The following is a 15,099-nucleotide window of genomic DNA, read 5'->3' as shown; positions in this document are numbered from 1 at the left end:
CTACCTCGGCGGAGATGTCATCGTTATGCGATGGTTTAAGCGCAAGCTGACTATATAAGACTCCAACCTTGACCGCATCTTTTGGAGCTCAGCAACCTGCCATCGACAACAGAAACAGGCCCCAAGATGCGTTTCGCCGCCATTGTTTCGTTCTTGCTGCCACTTGTGGCGGCAAAGCCTGCTCAGAAGGGCAAGACCTTTAGCAACGTTGAGATCTTTGATCCTCCTTCCAACTACAACGACCCTCAGGTCCTCTACGCTCGCCCTCTTGAGCTTTCAGATGGTACGCTTCTGGCTACTTGGGAGAACTACTCTCCCGAGCCTCCTCACGTTTGGTTCCCCATCGTGAGGAGCAAGGATGGCGGAAAGACTTGGAAACCTTTCTCCAAGGTCCAGGATACTCAGAACAACTGGGGTCTGCGATATCAACCTCAGCTCTACGAGCTCCCCCGGCGATTCGGAAAGTATCCCAAGGGTACTGTTCTTATCTCGGGCAGCAGTATCCCCACTGATTTGAGCGAGACTCTTATCGAGGTCTATGCTAGTCTTGATAAGGGTGAAACTTGGGAGTTCGTCAGCCATGTTGCTCTTGGTGGCGAGGCCAAACCTGAGCATGGGCTTACCCCAGTTTGGGAACCTTTCCTGATGTAAGTGGAGCTCATAATGCAATGGATCATTTGCTAATACCCTCCAGGACATATAAGGAGAAGCTCATTCTGTACTATTCTGATCAGCGCGACAACGCTACTCACTCCCAAAAGCTTGTTCACCAGACCACCACTGATCTCAAGAAATGGAGCTCTGTTATTGAGGACACCAAGTACGATGACTACTACGCTCGCCCTGGTATGCCCACTGTCGCCAAGCTCCCCAACAACGAGTACATTTACACCTACGAGTATGGTGGCGGCCCCAACCCTCCCGCCGGCAGCACTTACTGGTTCCCCGTCTTCTACCGCCTCTCCAAGGACCCCCAGAAGTTCCTCAACAAGCCCGGTCAGCAGATCATTTCTACCGACGGTACTCGACCCGCTGGCTCTCCCTACGTTGTCTGGACTCCTTACGGTGGAAAGAACGGTACCATTGTCGTTAGCTGCGGCACCATGTCTGAGATCTTCACCAACCAGGCTCTTGGTGATGCGTCCGCCTGGAAGAAGTGGAGCGTTCCTCAGCCTACAGCATACACTCGTGCTCTTTTGACCTTTAAGAAGGATCCTGATCTGCTTATGATTATGGGCGCAGGTATTCTTCCTCCTGCTGGTGGAAACAACACCGTCAGTGCTAGTGTTGTTAGACTTTCTGAAATCATGAAGGCTTAGACGAAAATCTACATAATTTAGCTCAATAATCCTAAATCCATAGCAACCATCTTAGATTTAAGCTAGAGTGACTTTGAATCCAAATTGACTTTGCGTTCAATGTGTGAAATACTCAACATGTGCATATTAGCTTCCAGAAGCGGAAGCTAGTTGGGACTTTTCAGTGTGCTGGTTTGACATATCTTGTTAAGTTTTCATAAGCTTTAACTTCCAATCAATGGTAGCTCTTTATTCATTAGCGAGGCTCAATGCATAAAGTTTGGCCACGCAAGTTTCGAGCTGTGATGCGGTTCAAACCCTCAGAATTTACAATAAAATAATTCCGGCCACACTTAAGTTCATTCATCCTCACCTGTTATTTGTCTGCTTACACATTAACTTTTGAGCCCTATCCTACCTCATCGAATAGATCTTTTAGCCTTTATGATCACACCCAGGAAGGTTTTATGACACCATAGTGACAAGTAACGCAATTTTGAAATATAAATATCATTGCTTGATCATGTCCTCTCCCTCAATACCCTCACCAACAAATCACTCCACACACATCCTCCACAGACTACTTCACGATGAGTGTCTTTCAATCACTACGACGCGCCCTTACCATCAAGGGCCCCAAGACTCACGGAGCTGGTATGCCATCGGGCCACATACCAGTCCACACCACAAGGCCCTTTCGTCACGTTCCAGTGATACAAAAGCACTACCGCGGCGATCCACAGCTTCGCGTGGAGCAAAACGCTCCACATACAGACTGTTATGTTAAGGGCCTGGACTTGGAGGGGGATCTCCTTGTCATCAAGAGGAGGCTCAAGGGTCTGGGATACCGCGACAGTGCCGTCCTGAACCAGTTGCAGGCCACGTATGGGGCCTCGAGGGAGATGCGCGGGGCTCTCAAGGGCGTGGAGCGCAAGTTGAACGAGGAAAAGGAACGGAAGAAAGCGGGTATATTTTCGTCTATGATTAAAGTGTATTCAGAGGTGCTAACACTACTTACAGAGGATTTGGAGCAAGAGCTCAGTTACTACAGGGGATGGGATAAAAGACGGACGGTCTCGGATTATACAACCTGACGTGCCTGGCCATACTCTGCAGAATCCCAGGCTTGTCAGGGTGCGTATTCAAGTGAGATGGGGGCTCAGTTTTGCGAATAATGACTTTTTGGTTGCTTGCTAGGGGACATGATTTAGAGGGGGGTTTAACTTAAATGTGTTGCAGTGATCTCAGTGGCCAGGCCCGTCATAGACTTAAAGTTTATACAATCAAATATGAGGTTGACTGTCGCCTATAAGGTTAAGCTTTACCTTGTGAACACAGGTGATGAATGAGAACACGATAATTCTGTTTCTCAATATAAGCTTTTACCTAGATGCTTTCACGATGACCAATAAATATTGATGCAAGCCCTGGGGCATTGCAAAAGGAAGAGACTTTATACAATCAACAGAAGCTTACACTGTAATAAATGAGATCCTCTGTCTTCTTCACACGTGCTAGCAATCTAAAGTCTAACACTACAAGCAGCAACCACCTATGTAGTTAAATAATCAAGGTTCTTGGAAAGACAACTCTAAAAGTCATCTCACTGCCGGCTGAACAAGAGCTAGGTCTCTCCTTTTTATCCGATTTGGGGTATATAAAGGGGCGCAGGCGCCACTTTATAACTGGTCAAGTCACCTATGGCACCCCTATCCAACCGCTTTTCAACCTGCATGGCTCGAAATTCCTTACAGCAGCAAACACAAGATAGAAGTACCAGAACACCATTCGATCATTATCCAAGTTCTATCAGAGTCAAGAAGTCAGTCGGGAGTCACTCCAATTATCTTTCAACATGACGCCGTCGAAGGCAGCGTCACACCCAGAGCTCGTGATGAGACAAAGACAAGAGCTTGCACATAGAGCTTTTCGGGCCCGGTTGATGGAGCGGCATAGACGTAGGCTTGAAGCTTCAAAGTTCTGGATAAAGCTTGAAGGACAACCGGACACCATTGAGGCTGTTGCACAAGCAGTTGGCATTGCATCGCCTAATGGTCGTGCTATTTCTGCTACCGACTCATCGGGAAATGCTGGCTCTTTTCTGGAAACCAATGCCATCAACAAGACCGCCATCGAAATGTACCTGAGAGAAATACCGAGCCTCACTAACTTCATTCCAACATTTATCCCACGCAACCCGGCAAAAAGGAGTCTTTCATCTCATTCACCGCATTCAATGTTGAACATCGAGTCAACGCTCCCTGATCGCCGACTAGCGCACTTGCATGATGAACCACGCCCCGAGCATATTGAGTAACCCGTTGGGTATTTCGTTGAAGGAGACCTAGCCGACGTTGCTGTCCTATTTAGTCTGCTAGGCTGCGAACCTCAATTGAGACCTGCTGTAGCTGCTGCAGGATTCTTGAGGGGGGGCCAATCATTGGCAATGTCAAATGACCCCAATGGGACAAGGATCGTGTCTGGGAAGGCACTTCTGGTTGAAACAGAGGCTCAAGAAGACATGTTACGGGTGTATCAATCGAATGCTTATGAAGTTGTACGATGTCCGATCGAGCTTGGGGAAGAGGATATAGTAGATGGTTTCGCATTTCGATTCATCGAGTAAATTATAGGCTAGAGAATAAATACAGGGAAATCCCGAATGGGAATTGGAAAGATGGTGTGTAATAAAAAGCCAGTCGTCAAAGTGCAAGCTCTTAGGCCTTAGGATTGTAGTCCTCAAGGGCATCCCTAGCAAGAGCAAGGTTTTGAATAACTGCCAATCCATACTGCGCAACATCGTTCGTAGAAATCCAAGGTGCTTCCTCTCCAGGAATGAGCCCCTCATGCTCCGGAATCTCGGCTGTAGTGAAAGTGGCTGTAGGTGCCTTGAATCCGTCACTCTCAAAGAACTTGGTCCAAGCGAGATTAGCCATGGTGGTATTGTGCTGTTGGTTCGCAGCATATGCCGTGAGACGTGAGTGACCCTGGTACAAGTTCAGTTTTCCGAAATCGACACCATATCGAGCCTTCTGCTCAGCCGCAGTGGCCTCGAAATAGTAACAGTAATCCAGCCAAGCCTGCTTGAAGCCCTCAGGTAGATCATCGCCGAAGTACAGGATGAGCTCAGAGACGACTTCGGGAAGACCAAAGACGGCGTTCAGATGCGAGACTTCGACGTGGCCTTTGTTGTCGGGATCGGATGGAGGCGGACCAAGGGTCCAGTTCTGAAGGTTGTAGAGACCATTACCAGTGACGAAACCGTTTTTGAGCTTGGCAATGCTCTTGACAGTGCTGGTGAGCTTTGCCTTGGACTCTTCCCATCGAGGACCGCGGCGCTCCCAGTCAATGAGCCATCCGCCAGCAAGCGCACCCCAATCTGTGCCCAAGCTAAAGGCAACAGTCGCATTTGGCGTAGGAACCCAGCCATCCTTGCGGACCTTTCGTTGAGGATCAAGAACACCATAGGTCTTGTCAGTGTCAAGAAGTTCTTCGAATAGCTCACCGATGCGCTCATCACCGCCAGAAAGGTAGTAAAAGTACTTGCGATATTGGGGTTGTGAGATACGAGCCTGCTTGGCACTGTCGCTGAAGTGCTGCACACCGTGTCGCGTTCCAAGACCCTTCCAGTTACCGAGATGGTAAACGTCGACCTCGCCAGTATGACGCGTGAGAGCCTCGGCAAAGCGGTAGATATCTTCACGACCCGTGCGCAAGAAGTACTGCCAGAAGAACAGATCGGGCGACAGCTCAGAGTTATCCCATGCGTAGCCACCAATGTCGTATCGCCACTCATGGCGGTCGGGATCATAGGTGTGCATGAAGTCACCATAATCAAGGAAGCCGTACCAACGGCGGTGCTCAACCTCAGACTGGTAGAACTTGGCGAGGAAGTTGATGTTGTCCTCGAGCTTCTTAGAGGCAGCGGTTGAAGTGTCGGCGGGAGCCCAGTATGTACCGATAGCCTTGGTCTGCTGGATGTACTCGCTTTCGGGGACGAGGACGGGAGGGTTGTTGATCTGTGTGACATGCTTCGCCAGTGTCTCTTGCGAAGGAGTCTTGTCAAAGGCAACCAGATACAGCTCGCTAGTTCGCGCGATACCGTAAGGTGTATCAAAGCCAGGTTCCCAGTCCTCGTAGGTGATCTCAAGAGCGTCGAGCTGATCGGTGTAGTTCTTCTGACCGAGACCATCATGGTAAGGACGGAGGTCAAGAGGTTCAGCAGATGGACTGTACAACCAGAGGGTAATGCTTCCAGTGTCAGAAGCGGCGGAAGAAATGTCAAAGCCAGTCGGGAATCGCTTCCAGAAGTCGCGAAGACCAACGGCGAGACCTCCGACAGTAGCACCACCAAGGTATGCAAGGCCTTCGGCGCGAGTGCCGCCAGGGATGGAGACCCAGCTTTGGCCAGCCTTGGTTCGCTTCTTGAGAGTGAAACCATCAGCTGAAAGTTGGCTTAGGCTGTAGTCGTTCCAGGGAGGAATCCAGTGAAGGCGGCTGGAGACACGAACATCCCAAGTAGAGATATCGGGCAGCTCCTTGCCATCAAACTGATCAGCTCGAACATTGGCACCGGGATCTCTTCGAAGGCCAGTAATACCCTGAACAGCTTCACTGAGCAGGCCGCCGTCAACACCAGCGATGCGGATATGGCGGTTGTACAGTTCCTCGCCCTCTAGAGGAACGTCAAAGCGGATACCAACGGCAGAGATGAAGTCTTTCTCAGCATCTCCGTCAAAGACCAAGCTGTGAATGATCTTGATCGACTCGGAGCCAGAGTAGAAGTAAAAGCGAAGGACAAAGGGCAGCCAAGATTTATGACCAGACTTGTCGCTCGCCGAATGCTTTCCTCGGACGGTGACCAGAGTTCGTGCAGAGTTCTGGTCGCTGACAGTGACGTTATCGATGCTGCTCTGGAATCGCAGCGTCTTGAACGACTTGATCTTGTCCTCACCGGGGTGAGAAACGTCGTTCTGCGACTGAAGAACGAGTCTTCCATTCTGAGCGATGCGCTTGCCGTTGGTCTCAATCTCTTTGACGATCACAGAGCCTGTCTTGGGGAAGACGGCTGTGACTTTGCCAGTGTCGACCTTGACCTTGCTGGAACTCTTGGTAACAGTGATACCAGCAGACGTTGTGGAGTTGATGCCCTCTGATGAAGGAATAGCCTTGACGACATATTCGTCAAGAACTTGCTGCGAAGCTCCAATCGCGTGGCCGGTCCACTTTACTGAGCCATCAGCCCAGTATCCAGTAACCCACGATTGAAGGTCAACATCTTGACCAGAAGCACCAGAAGCAGTGAACTTGGTGTCCTTTGGGAAATACTTCGATTGAGGCCAGGGAAGACCGAAAGTAGTTCCTGAAGTAAAGCCTGGCTTGTCACCTAGCCAGTGGACTTTGGCAGATGAAGAAGAGTTGCTAGGAGCAGCCATAGCTTGGGCTGCAAAGGCAGCAAGTAAAAATGAGTGGACGGCTTGTCGCAACATGATGCAGCGACTACCAAATAACAATTATAAAAGAAGTAGTTACTATTGAGAAAGTTGCGTGATTGAGACAGAAATCGCATCTGTCCTTATGTACAGTGTCTCTTTGTCTTGACGCCATAGAGAACCACAATGAGAATATGCATGTAATTTCGGGAGATATACCCTGTTCAGCGGCAGCAGCCATATCACGGCTTTGCTCCGCTGCATCTCGGCGCTCGGCGGAGATGCACCCGAGAGGGCTCATGACTTCGGATGATCGCGAATGACCTGAATATTGCTGGGCATTGCGCGAACGGTAGGCTAGAGTCGCAGATCGCAGCCGAAATGAGGTTTAGCGAGTCCTGTAATTTCCTAACGGTCTGCGAGACAAGGTTCCCCGCGTCGATTGGCTTCACATTTGTCAGTGAACGGACGGAATAATAATTGGCAAGCGCGCGAGGGTTGCGTGATGCAACCTATAATGAGAATATGGTTAGATGGGCATTTAGATACCAGAACGCTCGGGCGCTTGCATGGGCGGCCGAAAATCTGGTAAGTAGCCTGCTAAGATAACCTAAGTTCAACTGAACTAAGGCCCTGGTTTTCTGTCAACCCTTCAAGTGGTTAGAGGGGTTAGAGGGGTTTGCTGGGTCATTCTGGTGTTGGGGGTTCTGGATTGGGGGATCAGCAAAACCACGCCGAATCGCGGAGCAATTCACGCGGAGCAATTCACGCGGAGCATTCAACTCGGAACCGGAGTTTGGCGTCAGCCCGTGATCACCTTCAACGCGATACCACGTGAGCTTCCTCCCTTGTTGTCATCGAAGCTCGGAGATAAAGCTTATCATAGTATCTCCAGAAGAGATCGGTTGTCGATAAGCGTAGAATCTTCGGGCGCGTTCATCCCTTACTTGCGCCAAAATCTATCTGCCTGATTACAGAAGACCACGTTACCATTGGCAAGCGTACTTCAAATTTTTACTCATTCCATTCCATTCCATTAACATCAGGATTTCCAGCTCTACCAAGTAACTAGACTGTCATTACAAAACCTTTGATGATCTGATCCATGAAACCGGATCTATCCGAGGTTAGTTTCTGTCTCGACGCGTTGTCAATGTGAGGTGCGGCAAGGACTTACCCTGCACCCTGGCTACCAAAGAGTCTTGCAGCTTCCCAATTCATCAATTGCTGCAACGCAAGTTTCCTATTCAAGTCAAACACAGACAGTAATACAACATAAAATATCAGTATAATCATGCCGTTATCATCCTCCATGACGATGTCTCGCTGCGCAGATTACGCGGCTACAAATACACAGCCTCATCCTGCACGTACGGAGTTCCGTGTCTCACGTGATCTTCCATTCTTCATCCTCAATCTTTGTTGAAAGAATGCTATCATCATATTCGCAAAAGCAACGTTAAACGATAATGAGTTCGTCAAACAACAGAGAATCGCCACTGCCGTTGCTGAAAACATGCCAGACATGTTTCTCTCTAAAGATCCGGTGTTCGAAAACCCAGGACTCTGATTCCTGCGATCGATGCTTGAGACTTGGCAAGACGTGTATCTTCAACCAAGCTAGGCGTCGCCAGAATGTAAATCGGCAAAGGTAAGAACTCTAACCTCATAGTTAGAAGTACAGGACTTATGATTGGTATTTATAGAGAAAGATTGGATGTCAGATCCAAGTCCGAGCAATCATCCAAGTCGCCAACAAGTCCTTATGAAAAAGCATCTTCGAGCAGCAAAGTGCAGGATATCTTCAATCAGAATGCATCATTTGACCCATTTGAACGAGGAATAATAACTTTCGAAGCTGCTAGAGACTTGCTCGACTGCTACAGGACCCGAATGATCCCATACTTTCCTTTTGTCCTCTTTCGAAATGACGTATCTGTTGAGGAGTTGAACGCAGAACGCCCCTTTGCGTGTCTGGCTGCACTAGCCGCAGCTTCGCATGCCGATGTCCCCGCCCAAAAAGCACTTGGTTACTTATTCAAGCAGATCGTTGCCGCAAAGATGGTGGAAGGCGATTTCTGTCAACTGGATCTACTGCAGGGACTTCTGATTAATCTTGCATGGTAAGTCTTTGCACCTGTGATAAGTCTGTCAGCTAAAGATTACAGGGCACACTATCAAGCTAAGCCAAAGAGATATATACAGCATCTCCATCTTGCTACTAGTATAATCAGTGATCTGAGACTTGATAAACCTCGAAGACCAAAGTTATGGAGTGCCGAGGGCGGGAAAGATAAGAACAAGCCAGACTGGGGCCCTGATGAGATGAGAGCTCTTGCAGGGACTTATTACTTATCTTCAAGGTGAGTCAGCTAGTGATATTAGTGGGACTTGGGCTAAAAAGCAAAGTTCGTCTATTATTCTTCAGAAAACACGCCAATTCTTCTATACGCCATACATAACTGCTTGTTGCGAGCATCTTGCATCTTGGAACGAATACCCGATGGATAAATATCTTCCGTACATGATTACAGTGCAAACGCTCATCGAAGGAGTTGAAGATCTTGTCAACAACACATTGTCTACTAATAACGGTCTGCATTTCTTTTCTGGGTGTCAGGAAATCTCACAGAAGTGTACCGAAATCAAGGAAGCGCTTCCTTTCCCTTTGAGCGAAAGCCGTAAGCCAATTCTACATCATACGAAGTCTCTTACTGACGGCTTACAGCACCTCTGCTTCTCCAGATACACATTCTAGAGCTTTTACTCAGCCAGTCATCGCCGAGAGGAACATCTTTCGGTCTAGACAAGTTCAACAATCAATTTGAACACGAAAGCTCGCTCATAGACTGGCTGTCGGCAAGCATGTCAGCCGCTCGCTCTCTCATCAGTGTGATTCTTGTCATGCCGCAAGGTGAAGAGGTGTACATGTCAAACATGGGCTGGATCATGATGAACTGCGGCCTGAACCTTGCTGTTCGTCTTGATCTTGTCGCCGCTAGAGGCAGCATATCTGGATCTATGCAACACCTTCGTCGGTTCTTAGATATGCGACATACTCTTCGTCAACTAGTCCTGCGGTTCGAGGCGACGCCAGGTCAGGATGCACCAGCAGACCATCCGTTCTATGCTCTTGCGAAGCGAATACGTCGGCTTGAGAATTGGTACCTGTCGCAGGCGGAGCACCAGACACCAGATTCATCAGTCTCTATAAGTCCATCTGTCAATGACCAATCGTTACTTGGCGTCGGTACTGATGCCAGTGGCATGTCAGTTGGGTCAATGCCGTTCATAGCCAGTCCATGGCCAATGAGCTCAGATTGGTATCAAAACCCTGACCTCGACATTGGAACTTTTCTCTTCGCAGATCCTGTCGAGTTTCCTATCAACCTGGGTTACGGAACTTAGGTCTTTCTTTTTTTAATAGAAACTTTTGTGTTACGCGGCAGTGCTGGATCCTGTTCATTGATATGCCGTACGGAGTAAGGCACGGACTACCGGTTGTAGGAAGCTGGCGGCGTACGGACTAAGTCGGACTAAGGGACTGAGTGGAGCCTCCGGAGGTGAACATCCCCTGCTAAACACCACAAGACAAGTAAAATGAGATAGAATATTGTCAAAGGACCCATTCTCATTTGGCATCTCATCTAAGCCTCGGTGGATGTGTCGTAATGTAGATTTTTCGTCAGCTACAGGCTGCCTCGGGCTCAAATATAAGAAGGGTCTCTCAGCGTAATCTATTCTACCCGTTCATCAGCGCCTTTCTGGTTCATCGCCTCTCATAACATCTCACCAATAACTTGTAACAAAATAACAATGCGAGCTTTTACCATAAGCTTTCTTTTGAGCGCCCTCAGCCGTGGCACTTTCGCCAAAGATGACCGTATCAACAACGACATTCCCTTCCAGGCATGCGCCCCCATCGGTGCATACTATCCTCCACCTACTATCGACAAATCCTCCGAGCCTTTCAAGAAGCTTACCTCCCAGTTCACAAAGGCCTTTGACGACCTCATCAAGAATGGCGGTAGTGATAAATACGGGCCAATCACACCCAACACTACATCGTTCTCCGTGGTCATCTTCGGTGGTGCTGAGTCGCTTCGAGATGATCCCGTTTTCTTCGAGTATCACTACACATCCCATGAAGATCAAGCCTCGAACGCAAACCTCACTTCGGACACCAAATTTCCAGTTGGTGATGTGAGCATGGTATTCACTGTCTATGCTTGGCTTGTCAAGATGGGCGAACAGTGGGAGACGCCTATCACTAAATATCTGCCCGAACTGGCTAAAGTTAAAGATCTGCTTACGGTGAACTGGGAGGAAATTACTATTGGTGCCTTAGCAGGCCAAATGTCAGGCCTCAGTCGAGAGTGTATGTTATCATCCGGAGCCATGGAGGACTTGGACTAACAAGTGATATAGCCAGAGCATGTGTTGTTGGCAAGGCTTGCGACTACAAGGGTAAGTGAAATTCTACAGATACCATCTGAATCCCCTAGATTGACGTGAATTATAGCATTCCAAAAGGCCTTTGCGAAGAAGGCGCCATACTTCCTCCCGGATACAAGTCCAGTTGTCTCCTACGCCGCTTTCCAGCTGTTGGTCTTTGCCATGCAACGAAGTGATGGTGGAGATTGGCCCTCGATTCTCAACAAGACCATTCTGCAGCCTCTGAGCATGAGCGATAGTGGAGTTCTGAGCCATGGTGTCGAAGATATTTTTGCCATGAAGAGTCTTGAAACTTCAGCAATTGGTGAACCAGGGTATTTTCATCGTCCAAAAAGATGAATCTGTGGCTAACAACCGTTCTAGTGCTTTATCATTCGTTAGCTCCGCCAAAGATCTCGCACGCGCTGGACACTCTATCCTTGCCTCAGACCTCCTTTCGCCTGCTGTTACCCGTCGCTGGCTTCATCCTAATGTCGATACTTCTAATCTTCGCAACGGTGTAGGTCGACCTTGGGAAGTTTACCGTGCCGGAAACGCTATATCGCCCATCCTGGATGCCTTGACGAAGAGCGGAACTATTGGCAAATATGCGAGCTATTTTGGACTCACCACAGACTTTAATGCCGGCTTCGCTATTCTGGCTCACGATAGCAGTGTTGAGGACAGAAAGCTGGACCTCAACGTGCACGCCGACATCGTTAGCGAAGTTCTCGGATACCTGCAAGTCATTTCTGCTAAAGAACTAGAAGCGCGCTATTCTGGATCATATAAAGGCAAGGCTACTGAGGCTGCTCTTAACACCACTGACAATGGCCGGGGTCTTGAGATTCAGAAGCTTGTGATCGGCGGGGTGAACATCAAGAATCAGACCGCCCAGAAGCTCGGCGTTAAGGCTGATGACCTCGACTTCCGAATCTACCCAACGAACGTACAAGATGAAAGCCGACACCAGTTCGTTGCCGTATTCCAGGATAAGAGTGCTCCAATTGACATGGGCACTCCGACATGTATTACTTGGCAGGAAATTGGTGCTGATGTCGAGATCAGCTTTGTTTTCACGATTGGGCGGCAGGGCGAGGTCGTTGGCGTAGAGGTTCCCCAGCTTCACGCGAAAATGAAGAGAGCCACATGAATTGCGTGGTTTGTGACTGGCTCTCCATTGGGAAGCGATAGGGTTACGATTGGATTACCATTGGGTTACATAGAAACTATTGATTGCTGAAACATTCAGGGACTCACCATTCTGATAGTGGGGCTGCTGCCTAGCGTGAACACCGTGAATGTCAGCAAATACGTCTAACATCAGGCTAAATAAATAGGTAAGCACTACATTCTCTGACCGATATTTGACTGCCATCGTGGAGATCAATTCGAGTTTGCGAAAATGGCTTCTTCGGCGCCAAAAGTTGCGCCACCTGAGCGCCGCGATCCTCTAGACGTTATTGACAAGCAGGCAGATGAGATCGTGGCACTTATCAAGAAGAGCAAGCACTTCATTGTTTTCACGGGCGCAGGCGTCTCGACTTCAGCAGGTAAGCCGATCGATCGGCCGTTTTTGTGTATTCCATCCGCTGATACGTATAGGCATTCCCGACTTTCGTGGACCAGAAGGTGCTTGGACGCTGAGAGCTCAAGGGCGAGCTCGTACTGGAAAGGCCACGAGCACGCTTCAGGCCATCCCGACACCGACACATATGGCCCTTGTGGAGCTACAGAATCAAGGAGTTCTGAAGTATCTCGTCAGTCAGAATTGTGACGGCTTACATCGAAGGAGTGGCATCCTACGTGTAAGGACTTGCCTATAGACTCTTGGCCGCTATGACTGATCATCGTAGGATCGCATTTCGGAACTTCACGGTAACAGCAACCGGGAATGCTGCAAAGACTGTGGCAAGGAGTACATAAGAGGTAAGTGAATAAGCCACAAGAATATTTCTTATGCTGAATCGTCAAAGACTTCCGTGCTGTCGCCAGCTATGAAAAGTCAGTGCACGACCATCGAACAGGCCGCAAGTGCACTGCATGTGGAGGGAACCTTCTTGATACCATCATCAACTTTGGAGAATTCTTACCAGAGGAACCTCTGAAGCTTGCTCGGAGTCATGCCAAGAAGGCTGATCTTTGCATTGCGCTTGGGTCATCCCTCAGTGTTCCTCCAGCGAGTGGCATCCCTGAGACATGCGGAAAGAGCAAAAAAAGCAAGCTTATCATCTGCAACCTACAAGAGACCTTCATGGAAGGCATAGCAGATATGCATGTTTGGGCTGAGTCGGATGTCCTCATGACGAGAGTGATGGATAAGCTCGGATACACCATTCCAAATTTTATCTTGAAGCGCAGGCTTGTTATCAAGGTTGAGCGCGATGTGTACAATCGTCAGGTTATTGTATTGACTGGCGTCGACGATGATGGTACGCCAGTCACATACCTCCAATCTGTCAAGCTTGAGGACAGCAGACGCATAGTAAGGTCCGAGCCCTTTTCATTCGTCTTCCGAGAAGGTCTTAGTACTGGAGCCGAAGTCAAGTTCGCACTTGAGTTCATGGGACATTATAATGAACCTAATGTCGTTATTGACTACAGTGTTCCTGAGGAAGAGGGCGCAGAGACGGTCTACGATCTTTCATATGATCCGAGTACGGGAGAATGGGTGATCATGAGATGACAAGGGGCATCTACACTTTACGAGCTCATTGGCGCTGCATCTAAGCATAATTTAGAAAACTTTACGTGGTTTTTGCAACCAACAGCCAACAACCAACAGCACGTTACATGAATTTGGTCGCTAGGCTAGGATGTAGCCCCTGCATTTTGCCTGTAACCGACTTGGCATATCCACAATGCATACAAAGGGCCTCGGGCCATTGATTCACGATTTTCGTTTAAGGGATAGCTATCCACCGCTCAGACACTCAATTCTGTGCTGGAAAATCACGGATTCTCCTCCTTTTTTCTTTCACTTAACCACGTCATTCTTTTTCTCACAAGTTCTATTTCCCGTTGATTACCTAGCAACATTCACCATGATTGCCTCTAAACTCTTCATCACTCTGGGAGTCTCCCTGTCCGTCAATGCTTTCGGTCTCTATGAGTCTGGGACTGACAAGGATGTGACAAAAGCCTGCGAGAAGGCCATGTCAGCAGATATCGATTGCGACAGGGAGGTAATCAGCTTTCTCAACGGAGGCTGGTACGGCTCTCTTGACAGTGAAGCCTTAACCGATGCAGTGTGCGCCAAAACTTGCTCTCAGTCACTCCAGGACTGGATAGCCGATGTTTCCGAGGACTGCGAGGATGAAGGCAAAGCTCGAGGCGGCCTTCGTATCTGGACAGGTTGGAATGCGACTTGTCTGAAAGATACCAAGACAGGACGATACTGCAATGGTTAGTAGCTGATAGACTCGAGCATAGGAAATTACTGACTGTATCCAAGACATCATTGCAGATTTTACTGATGTTGGAGAGGGCGAAGAGCTGCCGCACGATGAGCTTTGCCATCCTTGCTATGTGCAGCGTCTCGAGATGTATAAACCCTCACCGTACGCCCTCAACATCAAATGGCACGAAGAGCAACTTGAGCTCGTGCACAAGAAATGCGATAGTTCAACCTCCACTGAGACTGCGACACCCACTTCAAGTAAGAGTGAACCATCCGAAACGGCGACTACGGCAGAAGACTCGAAAGCCTCTCAGACGGCCAACAGCGAGGAAGGGTCTGTATCGCCCACTGGGACCCCAGAACAGACCATATCGTCTGAGCCTACTGTGTCATCTACGACTAATGCAGCTGCGGAGTCTCTACAGGGAGAGCTGTTCGGATCTCGGGCTCTGATGCTTCTTTTGTCGTTGAACCTCTTCTTTATGTAGGGGGATTTTTCATGTCTACCAGAGCCGTTGGAACTGTGCTGTCGGAT

At 48.8% G+C, this 15,099-nt stretch overlaps 8 protein-coding genes; 7 read left to right on the top strand and 1 right to left on the bottom strand.

Moving 5' to 3' along the window:
* Positions 1–126: 126 nt before the first annotated feature.
* Positions 127–1,319, top strand: FFUJ_11782 (related to BNR/Asp-box repeat domain protein; the record flags this gene model as incomplete). XM_023570720.1 has 2 exons in its annotated part: positions 127–647; positions 695–1,319. The coding sequence occupies 2 exons, from the start codon at positions 127–129 to the stop codon at positions 1,317–1,319; spliced, it is 1,146 nt and encodes a 381-aa protein (XP_023437792.1).
* Positions 1,320–1,888: 569 nt separating this feature from the next.
* Positions 1,889–2,392, top strand: FFUJ_11781 (uncharacterized protein; the record flags this gene model as incomplete). XM_023570719.1 has 2 exons in its annotated part: positions 1,889–2,264; positions 2,319–2,392. The coding sequence occupies 2 exons, from the start codon at positions 1,889–1,891 to the stop codon at positions 2,390–2,392; spliced, it is 450 nt and encodes a 149-aa protein (XP_023437791.1).
* Positions 2,393–3,192: 800 nt separating this feature from the next.
* On the top strand, positions 3,193–3,615 carry FFUJ_11780 (uncharacterized protein; the record flags this gene model as incomplete). The annotated part of the gene is made up of 1 exon (XM_023570717.1): positions 3,193–3,615. The coding sequence occupies one exon, from the start codon at positions 3,193–3,195 to the stop codon at positions 3,613–3,615; it is 423 nt and encodes a 140-aa protein (XP_023437790.1).
* Positions 3,616–4,015: 400 nt separating this feature from the next.
* FFUJ_11779 (uncharacterized protein) lies at positions 4,016–6,787 on the bottom strand (the record flags this gene model as incomplete). Its single annotated transcript, XM_023570716.1, has 1 exon — positions 4,016–6,787. The coding sequence occupies one exon, from the start codon at positions 6,785–6,787 to the stop codon at positions 4,016–4,018; it is 2,772 nt and encodes a 923-aa protein (XP_023437789.1).
* A 1,412-nt stretch (positions 6,788–8,199) lies between these two features.
* On the top strand, positions 8,200–10,138 carry FFUJ_11778 (related to cercosporin resistance protein; the record flags this gene model as incomplete). XM_023570715.1 has 5 exons in its annotated part: positions 8,200–8,381; positions 8,407–8,853; positions 8,965–9,093; positions 9,116–9,411; positions 9,459–10,138. The coding sequence occupies 5 exons, from the start codon at positions 8,200–8,202 to the stop codon at positions 10,136–10,138; spliced, it is 1,734 nt and encodes a 577-aa protein (XP_023437788.1).
* A 408-nt stretch (positions 10,139–10,546) lies between these two features.
* On the top strand, positions 10,547–12,317 carry FFUJ_11777 (uncharacterized protein; the record flags this gene model as incomplete). XM_023570714.1 has 4 exons in its annotated part: positions 10,547–11,108; positions 11,159–11,197; positions 11,253–11,499; positions 11,549–12,317. The coding sequence occupies 4 exons, from the start codon at positions 10,547–10,549 to the stop codon at positions 12,315–12,317; spliced, it is 1,617 nt and encodes a 538-aa protein (XP_023437787.1).
* A 252-nt stretch (positions 12,318–12,569) lies between these two features.
* FFUJ_11776 (uncharacterized protein) lies at positions 12,570–13,850 on the top strand (the record flags this gene model as incomplete). XM_023570713.1 has 4 exons in its annotated part: positions 12,570–12,717; positions 12,770–12,972; positions 13,021–13,093; positions 13,141–13,850. 4 exons carry the CDS (start codon positions 12,570–12,572, stop codon positions 13,848–13,850), a joined length of 1,134 nt encoding a protein of 377 aa, XP_023437786.1.
* A 358-nt stretch (positions 13,851–14,208) lies between these two features.
* Positions 14,209–15,052, top strand: FFUJ_11775 (uncharacterized protein; the record flags this gene model as incomplete). XM_023570712.1 has 2 exons in its annotated part: positions 14,209–14,569; positions 14,619–15,052. 2 exons carry the CDS (start codon positions 14,209–14,211, stop codon positions 15,050–15,052), a joined length of 795 nt encoding a protein of 264 aa, XP_023437785.1.
* Between the last annotated feature and the right edge of the window lie 47 nt (positions 15,053–15,099).

The sequence above is a fragment of the Fusarium fujikuroi genome, chromosome FFUJ_chr11, assembly GCF_900079805.1.
Source record: "Fusarium fujikuroi IMI 58289 draft genome, chromosome FFUJ_chr11".
Lineage (NCBI taxonomy): Eukaryota > Fungi > Ascomycota > Sordariomycetes > Hypocreales > Nectriaceae > Fusarium > Fusarium fujikuroi.
This window is presented reverse-complemented; position numbering and strand designations above follow the sequence as displayed.